This window comes from Trifolium pratense, linkage group LG5 (assembly GCF_020283565.1).
Source record: "Trifolium pratense cultivar HEN17-A07 linkage group LG5, ARS_RC_1.1, whole genome shotgun sequence".
NCBI classification, from domain to species: domain Eukaryota; kingdom Viridiplantae; phylum Streptophyta; class Magnoliopsida; order Fabales; family Fabaceae; genus Trifolium; species Trifolium pratense.
Genome location: NC_060063.1, coordinates 7,766,444 through 7,785,794, shown reverse-complemented (window position 1 = coordinate 7,785,794; position 19,351 = coordinate 7,766,444). Strand labels below are relative to the sequence as shown.

The 19,351-nt window shown below is 31.3% G+C and overlaps 1 protein-coding gene across 1 annotated transcript; it reads right to left on the bottom strand.

Moving 5' to 3' along the window:
* Positions 1 to 1,166, bottom strand: LOC123885969. Its single transcript, XM_045935307.1, has 3 exons — positions 886 to 1,166; positions 156 to 260; positions 1 to 54 (listed from the first exon to the last, which is right to left on the bottom strand). The coding sequence occupies exons 1-3, from the start codon at positions 1,099 to 1,101 to the stop codon at positions 1 to 3; spliced, it is 375 nt and encodes a 124-aa protein (XP_045791263.1). The 5' UTR covers positions 1,102 to 1,166.
* Between the last annotated feature and the right edge of the window lie 18,185 nt (positions 1,167 to 19,351).

Sequence of the window (19,351 nt, the reverse complement as noted above, 5' to 3'; positions counted from 1 at the left end):
TCACTCCCAAGATGCTTGTTGGGTTAATTCTTCCAATCTACGTTTATACTTTTCCTATTGACACAAATATGAGGCTACTTAATATTTTAAAATTAAGTAAAATACAATGAAATCAACATGAAAAAAAATACTATTTAAAGTTGAGAACTCGTTACATAGACATGTTCCGATCTTCGATCAACCCAAGCCTTATTCTTGCGATGTTGGTGTGTGTATACAAACAAATCTACAGGAGCGGGGGGAGTGCCATTCAGTTCCGTCTATAACAAAACAAAGAATATGAATTAGAACTATCAGCCAAACTTTTCAACTCCTAAAAATTAGTTATGATCAGTATCTTCTACCCAAATTCTCATGGTTGCCATTGCACATTTCTCAGAATAATATTAAATTGATATTGGCAAACAAGCAACACCACCAAGCTATTATCTATAATCTGAATGATAATAGTGTAGAGATACTTATCACCAAAGCATTATGGGCCTTTAGCAAGGATCATGTTGATAGTTTGGTTTCAATTTGTTGAAAGTAAGTTCCTATTTGCCCTATTGCTTTGTTTGAATTTATGGTAACCTGTGTAGGTTGTATGTAATATTGAATGATTATTTTCTTATGACGACATTTATTTGATTTTTGAATGGTTATAATTATATGTATAGTACGTACTATACAACATATAGCTAATTAAAGTCATCTCACTAGCACTGTCATGGACTGCATCATATTAAAAGAAACATACTTATTAAATCATGATCTTAGAAAGTATAAATATCCATTCTCATTAACAACATAATAAACTCATTTAAAATAGAATTTGCAGCAGAAACACATAATCACAAAAATTTAACACACCATATTTATATAAACAAAATAAATTAACTTTACCAAATTAGCTCTATGTTGCGATGTGGTGATAGAGCCACAAGTGTGAACGGGCTTTGAAAAACCTCCACAGTCAGATGCTCGATTTGTTTTCGCCTGTATACTCTTCTTTTTAAATCCTGAAGTTCTCCAATGCTCACATAATGGATCCCACGCATTCTGATCAATCCAATCTGGTCTTTTCTTTGCGACACGAGCTTTGTTTAAGTTATTTTTCATTATTGCCGCACCTCGCCTTTCAAAGTTCTTTCTAGACAATGCATCATCCGGTGGTCAAAAATTGAACCTTGTCTGTGTGTGTATATATATATATATATAATCAGAGGGTTAGACATAAAGCAAGCCTAAACAAACAGAATGACTGACACCAAGAACCGACCACTTATTTTTTTGGATCACAGGACACACACATACCTCTAGACACAACAGAGTGAATGAAAGTAAGGTGACATACAAGTTTTATGAATTAAGACAAGTCTAATAACACAGACTCTTATTCATAAACATGCTTTGGAATGACCTAAACACAATTCATAAACAGTTTGAACCAAACTAAGTCTCTTAGAAGCAAAGTCTATCAAACACCAAATGGCTTAAACAGAATCAGGACTTACAATATAAGGTGACACCACCAATTTTATGAATTAAGACAGTTTTGATATTATTACACATGCTATTATATATTACCAAATATGCCTTGTAAAAGTAAGAACACTGTTGTAAAGGTATAATTAACACATGCTCCACACTCTATATCTTAAATTTTCCAATGTGAGAAAATGTGTGTGACTTAATAGATTACTGAATAACCTTTTTCCGCACAGCAATTCACACATACTAATTTTGGCATGATTCTTTGAAATATAAATGATACAATAGAATGTAAATCCATTGGTACAAGTGATTGATTCTCAAACACTTATTTTATATATCATTTTTATTCATCATTTCAAAATTAGAAAAATACCTTAAAGTCTTGAAACCACAATTTCCTTGTTTTACGTTGTATCTTTTTCCATGAGTTTCATGGCTTACTATAATTACTTCTCATGATATCTCCAATCGCACTAGATGCAGCATATGAAGGCAAAAATCAACAAACAATACATAATAATTAATGGTAAGTAGTTAAGAAATTTATATAGTATATGAAAAGAACTGAAAAAAAATAATATATATATATATATATATATATATATATATATATATACCCTTGTAACTCGAGGGTTAAAGTTTGTTTTCCATCACTATTTTGTGTCTCAGATGGGTCGACATTTTCACTTAATATTGGGGTTTCTGCTCCATCAGAATCATAAGGTTGTGAATTAGATTGTGATGCTACATGAGGAAGAGGGACATTAGATGTCCTAGCAAAAGCAGCACGAGGAACATCATGAGCTACATGAGGAGGAGGGACATTAGATGTCCTAGAAGATGCAGCATGAGAAACATCATGAGGACCTGAGACATTAGATGTTCTAGCAGATGCGACTTAAGCATGATGGACATTAGATGACCTATGAAGAGGTGCACCACTAGACTTGTTTGAAGAGGGTGCACTACGAGTAGGAATTATAACATTCAATGTCCTATGAGGTGTCATACGAGCAGGTGCATCTTGAGATGTCATATGAGGAGGTGCGTCATGAGATGTCATTTGTGGAGTTGAATATTTGGGATGTGTGGATTTATGAGTCTTGGAATCTTTTTCTTTAACTTTATCTTTACCTGCCATCTGCAATTAGTAAGAAAAAATATTAGAATTGTTTATAGAATAAATTAATAAACTATAAGCCAAAAAATATAACAGATGAATGTAAAGGGACACACAAATAAATAGAAGGATGGAAAGTACAAATAAAGAAGTTTGTAATGATAATGATAATAATAATAATAATAATATGCAGGACTGATTGCTGCCGAAACAACGAATTTGCCTCTATTAATAATAATAATATTACAATATTTACTAATCACTATTTCTATCATCATCATCATCATCATCCGTATGATTGTCAGTGTCATCATTATGATACTCGGAGTTTTCTAAATCAAATTCGTCGTCCTCGCTCTCCTCGTCAGTCTCATCATGTTCTTTTTCTAGTTCCTCAATACTCATTTCTATATCCTCATATTCCCCTTCATCTCTTAAATGACCAAGTAGCTCATCATTTTCTATAAATTCCACCCTTGTTGTAGTTGTTGTGGAATCTTGATATGCAACCTCTAATGTATATCGATCATCGACTCTGCCTCTAGGTTTGGTTTTAATGACAACCCACCAATCAATCTTTTCTTTTAATCTTCCTGGGTAAGGTACGTAATAAACTTGAATAGCATTTCTTGCAAATATGAAAGGATCATAAATTGAATATCTTCTACGATGATGAACCTCCACAATGCCATATTGGTGTTGTACCTTCATGCCACGATTAGCAACAACATCAAACCATTCACAATTAAATAAAACTAATTGTTTGGTTGGTTCTCCTAGGTATTCAACTTGCATAATCTCTTTAATATTCCCATAATAATAATTTTCTTCAACTCCTTCATCGTCACCCTTGACACAAACTCCACAATTAAGAGTTTTCTTACCGACACTCCACTCTGCTGTATGAAACTTAAAACCATTGACAAAATAAATAGGCCAAGTATGAACCTTCTTCTTAGGGCCATATGCTAACTGGTGCAAATAGAAATTTTGCACCATATTATTTTTGTCATGTACCTATCAACAAGCAACATAAAACTCATTATATTTCACAACTACAACATAAGTCATGTATTATAGTTGAAATCGCTTTTGAAATTGTATGACACTTACATATGCTCGAAACCAACTTGGAAATTCAGATGCAATCCGACCGTCCACGACAGTTCGACTTATATTTGGATGACTTTCTTCCAAATATTGCACAAAGCATCTAACACAATGATATTATTATTATTATTATTATTATTATTATTATTATTATTATTATTATTATTATTATTATTATTATTATTATTACTCTATACGATTAATATAAAATGATAGATCAAGTTAAGTTTAATCCATCAATAAATGGTTGGACTTCTTCGCAATTTAGTAGGATAGTCTTACAATTGTTTCATTTGTTGTAGGTTCCATGTTCAACAAAGTTATTAAAGCCATGATGTAGGATTGTGTAATGTTTTGAGAGTTGATGTATTATATAGAGAAATATTCATAAGAATATTTGAATATTAATTAAAAATGAAAAGTTTTGTCTTGTAGTTGTAGAAGTGACAATACGATAAGTGTAAGCATGAATGTACAATAATGTATCACCTTAAGTCTTAAAGTTAATGTGAGAATATGGCGAAAATTTATTTTTTTTGCGGATAACTTTAAGGTTATTTTAATGAAATTTAATGCAAACGAATTGAAATGTACTACTTTTTTTTTGTTACAAATGTACTACTTACTTTGTCCGAAAATAAATGACTTGTTTTCCATGCACATCTTTGATATAGGGAAGAGAGAATAAAATGATGTGGGTCCAACACCTATTGATGACTACTTTTGTCATTTATTAAAAATAAAATTATTTATCTTTTTTCAAAATAAAACTTTTTTTTTTCTATTTCTCTCTTCTTTCTCTTATACTTCACTTGTCCTAAAACTTTAGTCTTTTTGGAGTTTTGCACGGATATTAAGAAATGATAAGTAAAGTCATTTTTATCCTTACTTTATTAAGAAAGAGAAAATATATTTAATTAATGTTTTAACTTTAGTAAGGGTACAAATGGTAAAATATCACTAAATGTGCATTGGTTTCTTAAAAGGACTAAAGTTTTGGGACAAAACTAAAAATCTAAAAAGACTAAAGATTTGGGACGGAGAGGGAGTACCAAATAATACTACTAATCTATTATGTTAAAATTTTGGACGGACAGTGTATTGAATAATTGGTTGGGACTTATAGTAAGTATATGAAATGTTGTCACGCGAAAGTATTACTATTATTTTGAGAAGCATTATCGAGGAAAATGGCTTTAAATTAAACGCATGCTTGTGTACAATTGAGATTCTCACAGAAGTGTATAGTCGAGATTCTTGTCTAACTTTCAGATATTGTTGTCAGGATAGATCGTTTGTTCATGCTTGTCTATAGTTTAAATGTTCTTTCTTATGTAGTCACATGCATTAATTAGAGCATTGAACAAACTACTCCCTCCGGTCACATTTATAGGCAAAAAAATACTTGCGCGGTGTTTAAGGAACTTAGTTGAGTGTAGTTAATTTTCTTGAATTAATATAAAACATCACAAGTTTAGTATATTGCCCTTTAAAAATAAAATTTCTTTTACATGGAAATCACATGCACCTTTTAAAAAGTAAAATGTAATAAAATGCTTAAAGAAAAAATAATATAATTAAATAAGGTATATTTGGAATGAGAATATTAATTAGGTAAAAGTAGTTAACTTTTGCTTATAATAGTGACCAAAATTTGAAGTGTTTTTTTTGCTTATAAATGTGATCGGAGGGAGTATAAGTCACATAAATTTACTGATAATGCGCTAAACAAACGATAGTAATGAAGATGCAAATTCAAACAAATCATAAAACTGTAAGTCACATGCATGTATTGATATCCACAATCTTTAAAAACATAAAAATATCATGGATAATAAAAAAATTGATTATTGAAATATTTTTATAAACTATTATTATTGAGTTGGATGACAGTATAAGTTTTATGAGTCATGTTGTAGTTCTCAAACTTGAAGAAAACAAATTTTGAGAATGGGAGACAATACAATTGGAGGAGTGAGAGATATTTTAACTAATTGTTCAATGGCAAGCTTTTCAACGATTCAGATACAAAGTCAGATTTGTGAGAAATCTATTAATATAATAAACTTATATAAATAAATAAATTTTTTTATGTTATTTATAGATTTATTTCGTTTTACAGAACTTTGCTGAAGTAGATCCTGCTTTACATAACAAATTCAAGAACCAGTTGAAAGATGATTAGTATGTTTTAAACAAAAGTGGTAGCTACTATAAGCTAAAATACAATAGGTGCTATTCATATCCTCCTAATTGTAGAAGGTTGGGAAGAATTGAAAAGGTTTGAAGGTTTTCCTGACAATGTTGAAGTTTTGTTTATGGCGGTTAAATTTTTGGAGTTTTGGCGTTCAAGGAAATTACTTGTTGTTGTGATATTTTGCCTAGTAGAAGTCATTTATCATTGAGATCTCAATAGTTTGATGTTGTTCTGACCGAAGCATTTGCTAACCATAACACATTGGTTAAGTTTTATTTTGTATTTGCATTTGATGAAATTATGTTAAATTTTTTGTTTGTTTTTCAGATCGTAGATGAAATTTTTGCCGAATATTTGACTGAGAAAGGTATTGAAGATTTATGTGTTTGCACTGATGATGAAGAAACTTATGTTCTATGGGTAAATATCGATCCTTTTGGTACTGTCGAATTAGGATCGCAATGAGAGTTTATTATTGAAAACAACAAATTTGGTGGAGGAGATATTGTGTGTTTCAAATTTGGTCCAGATTCTAGAAATTATCTCTTTAAAGTTGATGAAGCTTGATTTAATGTTATCTGGTTTTAATGTTAATGTTGGAATATTTAATTATTGTTATCTTTATTAGTTGTGGAGTAACTCAAATTAATGTTTAGTTATTGTGGACCTTATAATGTTATATTTTTGTAGTATTTGCAAGTTTGTGTTGACATTTGTAGGATGAGTTACATATTTAAAAAGACAATTATAAACAAATAAAACATGACATACATTAGCAATGGAAATAAAAGATTACAAACATAGTTGAACATTACACAAATCATAGAAAGAAAGAAAACATGACAGACATAAAATGAAATAAGAAAATTACAACTTAATTAGGAATATGATCAGTAACATGAACTTTAAGGAATTACACAATCATATAACCATTTGTATGAATGAATTTCATCCAGTCAATTCCAAACTTGACTATCTTATAATTTCCTTGTTGAAATTTCAATACTTTGCAAATACATTCATAACTTGTAGATCCATACAACCTCACATAGTTGTATCCAATTGCTCTAATATATGCAGCGAAGTCCTTTTTAAAAGTCTACAATAATCAATATAAAGGGGAATTCACTTTCAAATGCCAAATTAGGATATATTTGGAACTACAAAACTTATTTTAATGTAATAGACAAACGATATGGTAACTCTTTAGAATTTAAATCCATATACATATCTTCAAGTTCAACATCATTGTTCATGGCACGCCATTCATATTTCTTTAACCATTCCACGTGATCATCTTGTTGGAGTAAGCCCTAAAAGCCAATCTATTTTGATAGAATCGTCTTTTGTATGATGACTTTGATTTATATATTTAATATATATAATAAGGCATTACTTTATTATGTTTATTTGTAACTAATAAAGTCCCTAGAATAGCTAGTCTAATTAATGGAACATTAAGTGTGACTTAATAGTGAGACTCCATTAAACATAAGGACATTATTCTTAAAGTATCCATAGTCAAGTTTTACTGTGATGTGGGATAACGATAAAACATAGAGACTATTATGTGAGTAGACTGATGACCTCATCTCACGAGTCATGGATATGAGATATCAAGTCTTCACATAGATATAAATGTTAGGAGTAATATTTATATTGGATTGACCCGCCATGAGAATACTACATAGTATGTTATGAAAAGTGTCATAAGTTATTCTCATAGTGATAATGGTGTATTCCACCCTTCGACCTGAAATCACTATGTACCCTAGATGTAGGAGTGTATTACCTTGTTGTCATTCAAACGTTATCCGTAACAGGATGACTATAAAGTTGGTTGATGGGTATTCCACGAATCATGCTGAGGGACATGAGTGACCTAGATGGAATTTGCCCCTCCTACATAACAAGAGATATGTCTATGGGCCCAATATTGAACTTAGCAAGGGTGACATACTATGCCTTGTGTTCAATATAGATATAAGGGCAAAGGGGTAATTATACACACGATCGTTATCACATAAAGGTTTCGTCAGATCACATGACATTCTCGTCACTTGGGTAGCAGTGATGTGTTGCTAGATACCGCTCACTGTTTATAATATTAAATATGTGATTTAATATTATCGCCAACGTTACGAGAACCTATAGGGTCACACACAAAGAACAGATAGATGAGAGAAATAGATAGGTAAGACTTATTTATAAAATAATAAGTAGGACTTATTAGTAATTAAATAATTAAGTATGACTTATTATTTAATTTATGAAAATAGAGAAATGCGGTCCACCGTAAGGTACGGTGCAATGCTTAGTTTGATGACCACACAAGTGGTTCTATAAATAGAACCCTTGTGATGAAGTTTTGTAAGCTTTTAACCTAATTTACAAAGTGAAACCTAGCCGCCTCTCTCTAAACCCTATTCTCTCTGAATCTCTGGTGAAATTGGCTAGCACCGGTCATTGGAGAAGTTATGTTCGTGTGGACTGAGTAGATGCATCGCTACTTTGTTTAGCTCGTGATCAGAAACAGTTTCTACCTCAAAGATTCTACACTTCAAGAGGTAAACACATAAACTTGTGGTTTTGTATTCTTTGATTTGTGATTAATGGTTTAATCAAGATCCGTTCATCGGGATTGTTCCGCTAAGAGGATTAATTATTTTGAAAAACCCCTCTTAAATCCCTTTAGTGGTATCAGAGCTTCGGTTCTAATTAAATCATTATATTCAAATCGGATTGATATATATTGATGTTTATATAGTGTTATATTCATAATTATATAAATCTATTTAATTGTATATATGTTGTTCTTCGTGAAAAGCATTCTGGTTTTGTTCTGTATATATGTGATATATACTTGAATGATAATTACTAGTTTTATGCTTCAATGGTTGGAGCAGATGGAATTTGATTCGAAAACTAGTATATAATTTTATTATTATTAGATTCAAAACTATTATAATAATTATATTGACGCAATATTTTAAAGGTGTTTTGATTCATGTGCTTGATTTTGCTTTCACGTTTAATTTGAAGAAGCAACATGTTAACAATATTTTAATCCCTATGTGTGATCTGCTATACCAGTATCAAAAGTTTATATGCATAATTTAGATTATATGTTGATATTTTCTTTATTATGTGGCTATATGTGCTTCAATAACAAATTCTCTAGTTTTGAATATGATTCAATATTCTCTTTATCACTTATTATATATATGAGATATATACAATTTGATAAAACGTGAATTGGTTGTTATTGGATATAACAAACTTGATTGAAGTTGCTTTTAATATGTATAGTCTCTGGAAATATTTTCCATACTGCTTGTAACAAATTGGAAGCTATATTTATGATATAAATATATTTGTGAGACAAATAAAAACTCTGATTTGTTACGATTGGCTCTTAATTGTTAAGATACGATTTGATACTACAAAATTGATTATTAATTAAAAGAGTTTTAATTAAATTACTATATTTGATGATTGGAGAATCGTCAATAATTTTATTCAAAATAATTTGCATAAATTTGTTTTGGTTTTGAATAAAAAGATTTAATTGTGAATTAAAAGATTTTATTCAAATTTAATTTATTTGGCACTTTAAAAGCGTGTGAATCAAAATGTTTGATTCTGTTTTAAATTAATTATTTGAATTAATTTTATGTATTCAAATTTTGAGATTAATAATAATAGTGCAATACTATAATTGATTATTTTAATTGATTAAATTTTAATCAATTAATTCTTAGAGGTATATAGTTATGGCCTTAGCGTGTTTGGCGTTTATTTTATTTGGTTTAAATACGACCTGCGTGTCGTGGTTTATTATTTTATAAATACGGCCTGCGTGTCGTAATAATTTACTTACTTTATTTATTTTAAATAATTGTAATTGCTCGTGATGACGGGAGACAAAGCCAAACGAAGGATGTCGACGAAGTAACTTGAAAAGTTTGCTCGAGGGTCAAAGAATTGTAATAAATTAGTTTATTTAATTCTTTCATTTTAGGAGGCCATAACTATACTACCTTAGTTTATTTTATGTATGTGATGCATGAGATGAATGTTTTAATTATATATGTTTTGAATATTTTATATAATTGTTAAACATATATTTATATGAGTGTCATGTAAATTGAAACACGTTTTGTATGAGATACAAAATACGGTGAGATTAAATTTAATTAAAATCCCTTAAAAGAAATATTAAGTTGAAAGCTTTCCAACATTTAGCACCCTTCAAGATCAATATCGATCAATGTAGGTTTTGCCAACGTAAAGTGCATTGTCTATATTGATAAGTTGCGGTGAGGTAACCAGTTTACCCGATTGCTATTCAATGAGTCTAACTTAACTAAAAGAAATATAATATGATTATATGATTTTAGAAGCAAGTGTTGGGTTTCTCCATATGATGGATTAGAATAAGTGTTATTCACCCAACGAAAAGGATATGAGAGTTGTATGAGATACAATTGGAAAGGAGTTTCCTACCTAAAATAACTATGTTTTGTGTAATCAGTCCAACGTAGACTTAGAACATAGTAAAATATGGATCTCATTCCCACTAGAAAATCTTCCAACGAGATTTTCCGAATCAAATGTCGAGGGTCATTTGGTTTGAGTAAAATAGTGGGAGCATATTTAATTAAAGACCTAGTTAAACATGTTTTATTCATGATACAAATATTCTTATTTTCGTAGTTAGATATATTTGACATATATTTTATATTTTACTGTAAAATGTCCTTACGAAGGATAAATAGTTCAGAAAGGAGTTTCTGAATTGGTACATGTATTGAGAATTGTTCTCTCAAATACGAGAAAAACTACTAATGATTTTGAAAGAGTTAAAGTGGAAGAAAGAAGTAAGACTTCTTCATAGACCTTGTTATAGAAAGTTAAATTATCCACTTTTTATCTTAGGTATATGATACCAGTTGTTAATTTCATATTTGTTGAAATATGAAGTTGTTTTAAAGAAGTGAAAATTTGACCATAGATAAAGTCAACCTACGTTTAGAATGAAATAGTTTCATTGATCGTAGAAGTTGAGTTTGACATGGAACCAAATAATTGTTATTATGTTTCATTTAATAATAGAAACATTGGACCTAAACCTTGTATTGACAAGAAAAAGGACTGCTTGTTTGAATAATAGACAAGTGTTGTTTCATTATCCAAATAATGTTTTCTATTCTATTGTTCTAATTGAGTAATGGAATTGAGTTCCATCAACTTGATAACCTTATCTATAACAATGATGAATAAGGATCAAATAAGATTTGAACCTTGTAAATTAGTGGCAATTAATATTGTTTAGTACTAATAGGTGAGACACACATTTCCATACTCCATAGATAGGAATTTTTGGACTCATTTGATTTATATCATTTGAAGGATGTGAGTTCCACTTTTGAAAATAGTTCAGTATGTCAATTACCAACTAAGGCAAAGTGACATTTGATCTATTTGAAATATATACATATGAGATGTATATGAACCACTAAACTAATTATTTGCTAGATATAATTTTATTTCTTTTACTTCATTTACATTACTAATTAGCTTAGTAGTTGTGAATATGTGTGGTTGACACAAAGTATGATTCTTTGAATTTGTTCAAAGAATTTATGAATGAAGTAAAGGAATAATTTTGAAAAGTATTAAGACCATACGAACAAGTCGTAATGGTAAATACTTAGATAAGGAGTATAGTAACAACTATTTATATTACATCATGTTTAACTTGATTACAAATAAGATAGTTCGTTTATATCTCCAACGACTCTTTCGGAAATTTATTTTAATTAGAGTTATTCTTTACCCACAAAAGTTCCAATAAAAGAAATCATAAAGACACCATATTTGATATGGAGGTAAGAGTACCTAGTTCGACTTTATGATAGTTTGGATTGTAAGGTTTATTAGATAAACTTAATTCCGACTTGGATGAATGTGTATTTGTGGAGGTATCCTAAAGAAACTCAGGAATACTAATTCTACAACGCTCACTATGACAAAAGTTGTTTTGTTACTAGAATTAAAATATTCCTTTAGAAGGAATGTGTCTCTAGAATAGATAGTGGGAGTAATGTAGAACTTGAGTAAATTCAAGTACCACAAAATACATATCTTTTGAGAATGAACATGGAATCAGTTCCACAAGGGTTGTTATTGGATCACCAATTCGAGTAGCACAAGACCTATATAAGTCGGATATGTCATATCACACGGTTGAGAGACATGGTTTTACCATGACTCAACAAGGTGATCTGATGCTCATAGAAGATGAAAATGTGACTTATTAGGAGGTCGTGAGTGACCTAAATTCTGAGAAGTGGCGGAATCTTAAATAGAGTCCATGTACACAAACCATATATTGATATTGGTTTTGACATCTAAATGGGTAAGACCCATATGATGAAATTGGGTCTTGTTGTAAAGACTCACATGGATGGTATTGTGAATACCTTTATGGTGTGATTGGATGTGAAAAGTTTCACACAAATGATGAAACCTTTATTTCATTCATAGTACTTAAACTCATTTGATTTCACTTGCAATTGTTGTATCTTTTATTACGAGTTCTGGCAGATGGACAACGAGGTTACATTCCTTAATTGGAATGACCTTACATATGTATTTGACATATGGATGGGGCTTCGTTAATCTAAAGGATGCTAGAAAGTGTAAAAATTACAAAATTCATTTATGAATTTGTTCAAATTTCTCAAAGTTGAATTATCGGTTTCGTTGATCTAGTTTTATGAAAACTAAGATTAATAAAGGAAATCTTGTGCACACAAGAAATTCAGTGGGAGTATTTAAATTAATCTGGTATTGTATGTGGATAACATACTGATCATCAAGACAATTTTCATACACTACACATGTAAGACATGATTAGGTAATTGTTTCTTGATTAAATGCTTAGGTGAGACTTCCTAAAAGATAGGAATCAAAATCTATAGAGATAGATTGTTGACATATCTCAACCTTAGCCTACATACATATTTGATGAAGTGTACAGACACCTCGTGTGCTTAATTTTATTGAAATCATTGCATACGTCACATGATGTATTTTGTCTGAAAGACAATATCCAACCTCATTATACGAGAAAGGGATGCATGAGGAGTAACCAAATGCTTTGGCAATTGGATTGATCATGTACATCATGATATGTACTAGACCAGGTGTACTATATGCTATTAGCATAAACAATATGTACCAAATTATTTCTAGTGATTGTCATTAGATCACCATCAAGAATATCCATGGATATCTTAAAAGGACTAAGGATGGCTTCTTGATTGGATCTGGAAAGGATCATTGTAAATGAGTTACAATGATATTGATTTTCCAAACCAAAGAACAGTATAACCAGTTTGTAGTCTGGAATAAACTTTATGCTCGGATGTCAAATCTGTAAGCTTACAAGCTTCAGAAGATTGATATATCTATTACAAAGGTCAAATATATGATTTGAATCGTTTGTCTCATAAGATGAGGAAGAAAATTGTTTTCCTTACGTTGCAGATTCCCTTGACCTCATTAAAGATGGTAATGGTTTAATCTTGCAAGCAACGGAAAACCAGATCTCACCAACGATTCAAATACAAGTTTTGACACTTTATTTCCTTTTGATAGAAGATCAAAAGTGTGATTGGAAGATGTATCGGGTACCAACATAGGAAAGAGTTCCTTATCCACTAATAGAAAATCTTGCATAGAATATGCTTGATGATGACGCTAGTCCAATAGATTTTGAGTTAATATTTGATTGGCTTTAGTGCTAGTGGGAGATTGTTGGAGTAAGCCCTAAAAGCCAATCTATTTTGATAGAATCGTCTTTTGTATGATGACTTTGATTTATATATTTAATATATATAATAAGGCATTACTTTATTATGTTTATTTGTAACTAATAAAGTCCATAGAATAGCTAGTCTAATTAATGGAACATTAAGTGTGACTTAATAGTGAGACTCCATTAAACATAAGGACATTATTTTTAAAGTATCCATAGTCAAGTTTTACTGTGATGTGGGATAACGATAAAACATAGAGACTATTATGTGAGTAGACTGATGACCTCATCTCACGAGTCATGGATATGAGATATCAAGTCTTCACATAGATATAAATGTTAGGAGTAATATTTATATTGGATTGACCCGCCATGAGAATACTACATAGTATGTTATGAAAAGTGTCATAAGTTATTCTCATAGTGATAATGGTGTATTCCACCCTTCGACCTGAAATCACTATGTACCCTAGATGTAGGAGTGTATTACCTTGTTGTCATTCAAACGTTATCCGTAACAGGATGACTATAAAGTTGGTTGATGGGTATTCCACGAATCATGCTGAGGGACATGAGTGACCTAGATGGAATTTGCCCCTCCTACATAACAAGAGATATGTCTATGGGCCCAATATTGAACTTAGCAAGGGTGACATACTATGCCTTGTGTTCAATATAGACATAAGGGCAAAGGGGTAATTATACACACGATCGTTATCACATAAATGTTTCGTCAGATCACATGACATTCTCGTCACTTGGGTAGCAGTGATGTGTTGCTAGATACCGCTCACTGTTTATAATATTAAATATGTGATTTAATATTATCGCCAACGTTACGAGAACCTATAGGGTCACACACAAAGAACAGATAGATGAGAGAAATAGATAGGTAAGACTTATTTATAAAATAATAAGTAGGACTTATTAGTAATTAAATAATTAAGTATGACTTATTATTTAATTTATGAAAATAGAGAAATGCGGTCCACCGTAAGGTACGGTGCAATGCTTGGTTTGATGACCACACAAGTGGTTCTATAAATAGAACCCTTGTGATGAAGTTTTGTAAGCTTTTAACCTAATTTACAAAGTGAAACCTAGCCGCCTCTCTCTAAACCCTATTCTCTCTGAATCTCTGGTGAAATTGGCTAGCACCGGTCATTGGAGAAGTTCTGTTCATGTGGACTGAGTAGATGCATCGCTACTTTGTTTAGCTCGTGATCAGAAACAGTTTCTACCTCAAAGATTCTGCACTTCAAGAGGTAAACACATAAACTTGTGGTTTTGTATTCTTTGATTTGTGATTAATGGTTTAATCAAGATCCGTTCATCGGGATTGTTCCGTTAAGAGGATTAATTATTTTGAAAAACCCTTCTTAAATCCCATTACATCTGTCAATGTGATGTATGAATATAAATATGACAACTGATCAATTTTAATACGTTTGCAATTTAAATCCTCATATCGGTCTTCAATCCAATGTTTTAATGCTCACAAAGAATAATATTGGGTCGTTGTTATGACAAATGATGTTTCATGCAATGTTTCATGGAGTATCTTAGTTGCAACTTCAGACTTTGTAGCTACTTTAGCAACATTGTAGAAATGCTTGCACAACTTGTCAAATCTCTCCATTTGTGGCTTTCAATTCTACCACACTATAAGTATTCTTAATGTATGAATGCTTCCTTTTAATACTTTTCTCCCATCTTGATAAAACATATTTCTTTGACACATTTTCAATCTTTTTCTTATTAAACATGGCGACACAATATACCTCTAAACTCAAACAATGAGCATTCGCAACTTAAATCACGATTTTCCTTATTAAACACAAGTTTTTTTTTGACAATTTCCTTTCGTCTGTCACCGACCAACACATCCTCCAACACTTGATAAGTAGCAAGTCAACCCTCGACTATCTTTAACGGGGTAACACAATTCATTTTACTTCTGAATTGACCTTTGAATTTTCTTGAATTTGGCATGTGTGTACACACATTGGAATTAGTTTTCAATCGACGAGGTTGACCCACACGAAATTGTAGTGTCCATCGAATTAAAATCCGCTTCAAATTCTTGTTATGCTCGACTTCTAAGGTTATTATCATATTACGTCACAAATTGACGTAAAGTTGTTGAATCGATACATCCGTCAAAGAAAACATATATACTCTTACTTTGTTGCATAATTGACATACCTGCCCAAAAAACTTTCCTTAACAATGTTAGTACCCATCTATGACACTCATTATACAACCCGTTCAACCAATTATTCTGCTGAAACTCAAATTTGTCGATGAAGGAACACCATTTCTCTTCAAAATTTGTTGTTTTGTATCGTAAACTGTTTCTTTCATAGCAGCCTTGATCTTTTTATACTCGTTGCATCTGCTAAGTTTTTTGGGAAATTTTTTCATGATATGCCATAAACACCACCTATGGCGTGTTGTAGGGAACGCTAACTCAACAATATTTTGCATAGCCTTACATTGGTTAGTTATAATACCAACGGGGGCCTTTCCTACCATACAACGAAGCTATGTGTAACATCATATTTTAATTATTAGTATTTATTTATTGGTTATTTTAATTAGTGACGCATAATTTTTGTAATTGAATATTTGAATATTTATGAGCTTTAGTCTGAAGTTAGAAACTAGAGTAAATAATATACGATAATTTATTTATTGGACTTTAGGTGAGTTGGGCCTTTTGAGTGAGTGGAAGAAATAATCCCATTAGTAGATTTAAGGGGTGTGAAAAGGAATTTAGTAGTAACTCTAGATATATAAACTAAAAATAGAAAGAGAAAGTCATTCTTATCAAAATATTGGAAAAGTAGAGAGAGAAGGAGAAAACAGAGTCGGTAAAGAAATAAGAAGAAAGAAGAACTTGAGAGAAGGGAAGGAACTTGAAAAGTCAAATTCAACTTCAAAGCTAGATTTCCATCATCTAAAGGTATGAGGGTAATTTATAATCTTTGAGATGATTAATGGAAAGGAGAGAAGTAATCTTCTCTATCCCAAACTCTCCTCGTCTCTTTTTCATTTTGGTAGAGTTTATGGGATTTGGGAATTTGTTTATCTTGAAATTTTATGTTAAAGTATGTGATTATACATGTTTATTCATGTCTAGAAATGAATTTGTGATGACAAAAATATATACTTTATGAACTGTTGTTGCTATTTGAGTAACTTGAAAAGTATGAGATTTTATTGTTCATAAATTTGTGCTAACCATGTTCAAATTGCAATAGCAGTATTTTTGTCATTATGTGTTTGATTATAGTGGAACCTTTCCTAGTGTGACTCTGTGTTGTCATGGATTTCCTCTCGGTGTTAAAATGAAACATGTGCGTTACCTGTCAAATTACATGTTCAAAGAATAGATGTAAGTGTATAAAGACTTTTCATTTTGCAGAGTACGTGTTTTATAAATTTACTATTTCTTTTTGAGATGTTGGAATTGGTATGAGGTATCGAGAGTCTATTTGCTCTCAACTATATATTAATTTTTCTTATGTACCTTACTTTATAGAGTGTCTTAGTTGAATAACTTCTATGAGTTGATAATATGGAGATTATGCGAACTAGGAATAGCCTAATTCCTATGTTGATTTTGAATAAATTGTCTATATGTCTTGTGTTGTAACTCATTGTAGTAGAATAAAATAGTTAGTTTAGATCCTCAAATTTGTTTCTTCTTGCTATATGAATTGAAATGGTGTGTATAATTAGTGATGAACAATTGGTGGTGTATATTAATAATGAATTAATATTAATTGTATAAAATGATTGATACAAGTGATGTGCATTTCATGCATTCATAGTCAGTATTTGGTGGTGAAGATTGGATTAAGTTATCCAATATTTGGTGGTGAATGGTAATGTTGCATGCATATAGATGTGTCTAGAACCAATGTTTATAAATAACTTTCAATTTTTTTGTTGCGTATTTTAAAAAAGATTTAATAAACGTAGAATCACTACAATAATGGGTTTGGGTGTTATAGTTTTGGCTTGTGGATTCCATCTTTAATTCTAGTACGCATCAAATGTGTGTTGGTGTTGTTTTCCTGACTATTTGCTCCAATTTCAAGTTCATTTTGTCTGCTTGTCTCCATCGTTTCCGTTGAATCGTTGTTTTCTTCTTCTCTGATTGCAGACTGTAAAGAGCTCTCACTAGTGTTGATGAGTCTATCACTAGATTCGTGTTGATCTTCACTTGAGTGGCTGGAATTTGAATCTTCTTCTTCATGAATAAATGATTCATTTTCTGGATCATCAATGTTGTTTGTGCCATCTGTAGGAGCAAGAGGAAAAAAATGGGATCATTTTGGGTTAGAGTTTTTAATGGATTTCTTGTGTCCAGAAAACCATCATGAAAGGGAAAATGTTTTTCATTGAACACTACATGTCTTGATACAAAGATTCTTCCATGAGAATTGATGCATTTGTATCCTTTGTGTGAGTTGCTATATCCCAAAAATACACATCTAGTTGTATGGAATTGCAGTTTATGCTTGTTGTAAGGTTTCAGACATGGATAACAAGCACATCCAAAGGGTTTCAAGACACTATAATCTGGTTCCTTTTTGTATATCAAGGTATATGGGCAAGCATTTTGGTTAATTGATAAGGGTTGCCTGTTTATTAGATAAACAGATGTGGAAAAGGCTTCCCACCAATAACATAAAGGCATTTTGGCTTGGGCCAACATGGTTAAACCTAGTTCAACAACATGTCGGTGCTTTCTCTCGGCTCTACCATTTTGTTGAGAAGTATAAGGGCATGACATTCTAAACTGAATTCCTGCTTCTAAGGCAAGTTTTTGGACAGCTTTGTATTCACCTCCACCATCGCATTGAACAATTTTCATCCTTTTATTAAATTGATTTTCCATCAAATTTTTGAATTGAGTAAAGGCATGTATGGTTTCAGACTTTTGTTTTAAAGGATAAATCCATGTAAATCTACTAAAATCATCAATAAAATGGACATAATATTTAAAACCAGAACTTGACATTATTGGTGCAGGACCCCATACATCAGTATGAATCAAATCTAGGGGTTCCTGAGCATGAGAATAATATGACTTAAATGGTAACAAGTGTAGCTTCCCAAATTGACAAGCCTCACAAAATTGAAATTGATCACTAGATGAAGTCTTCACATTACAATGCTAGCTTCCAATGCTTATTGTTGGGGTGTCCAAGCTTCCTATGCTAGCTTTCTTTGACAGACATGTAGGTACATGCGTCTTTATTTGACTGAGAGCTAGCATTCGAAACTTGATACAAACCTTCTTTAAGTTTCCCCTTTAGAAGAGACTTCCCTGTCAGCTTGTCCTTCACAGAGCAACAATCAACATCAAATTTAACAATGATATTATTGTCAGCAGTTAACTTAGACACACTCAATAGGTTTTTGGTAATTTCAGGCACATATAAGACATCATATAGATTAAGATTTTTAAGTTTGGTTGAACCTGAGACAACAATTTTTAACTTCTCACCATTCCCAACCATTAAGGAATTCTTACCATTGTTCCCAGTGAGATCTTGAAACTTGTCAGTTTGATGTGTCACATGGTTGCTCGCACCGCTATCGAAGTACC

Excerpts from the sequence above, each read along its gene's own strand:
- LOC123885969 (XM_045935307.1), bottom strand. The coding sequence starts at position 1,101 with ATGAAAAATAACTTAAACAAAGCTCGTGTCGCAAAGAAAAGACCAGAT. Across the intron at positions 261-885 it reads CGCAACATAGAGCTAATTTG|ACGGAACTGAATGGCACTCC; the intron begins GTAAAGTTAATT and ends GTTTTGTTATAG. Across the intron at positions 55-155 it reads GAAGATCGGAACATGTCTAT|GAAAAGTATAAACGTAGATT; the intron begins GTAACGAGTTCT and ends TTGTGTCAATAG.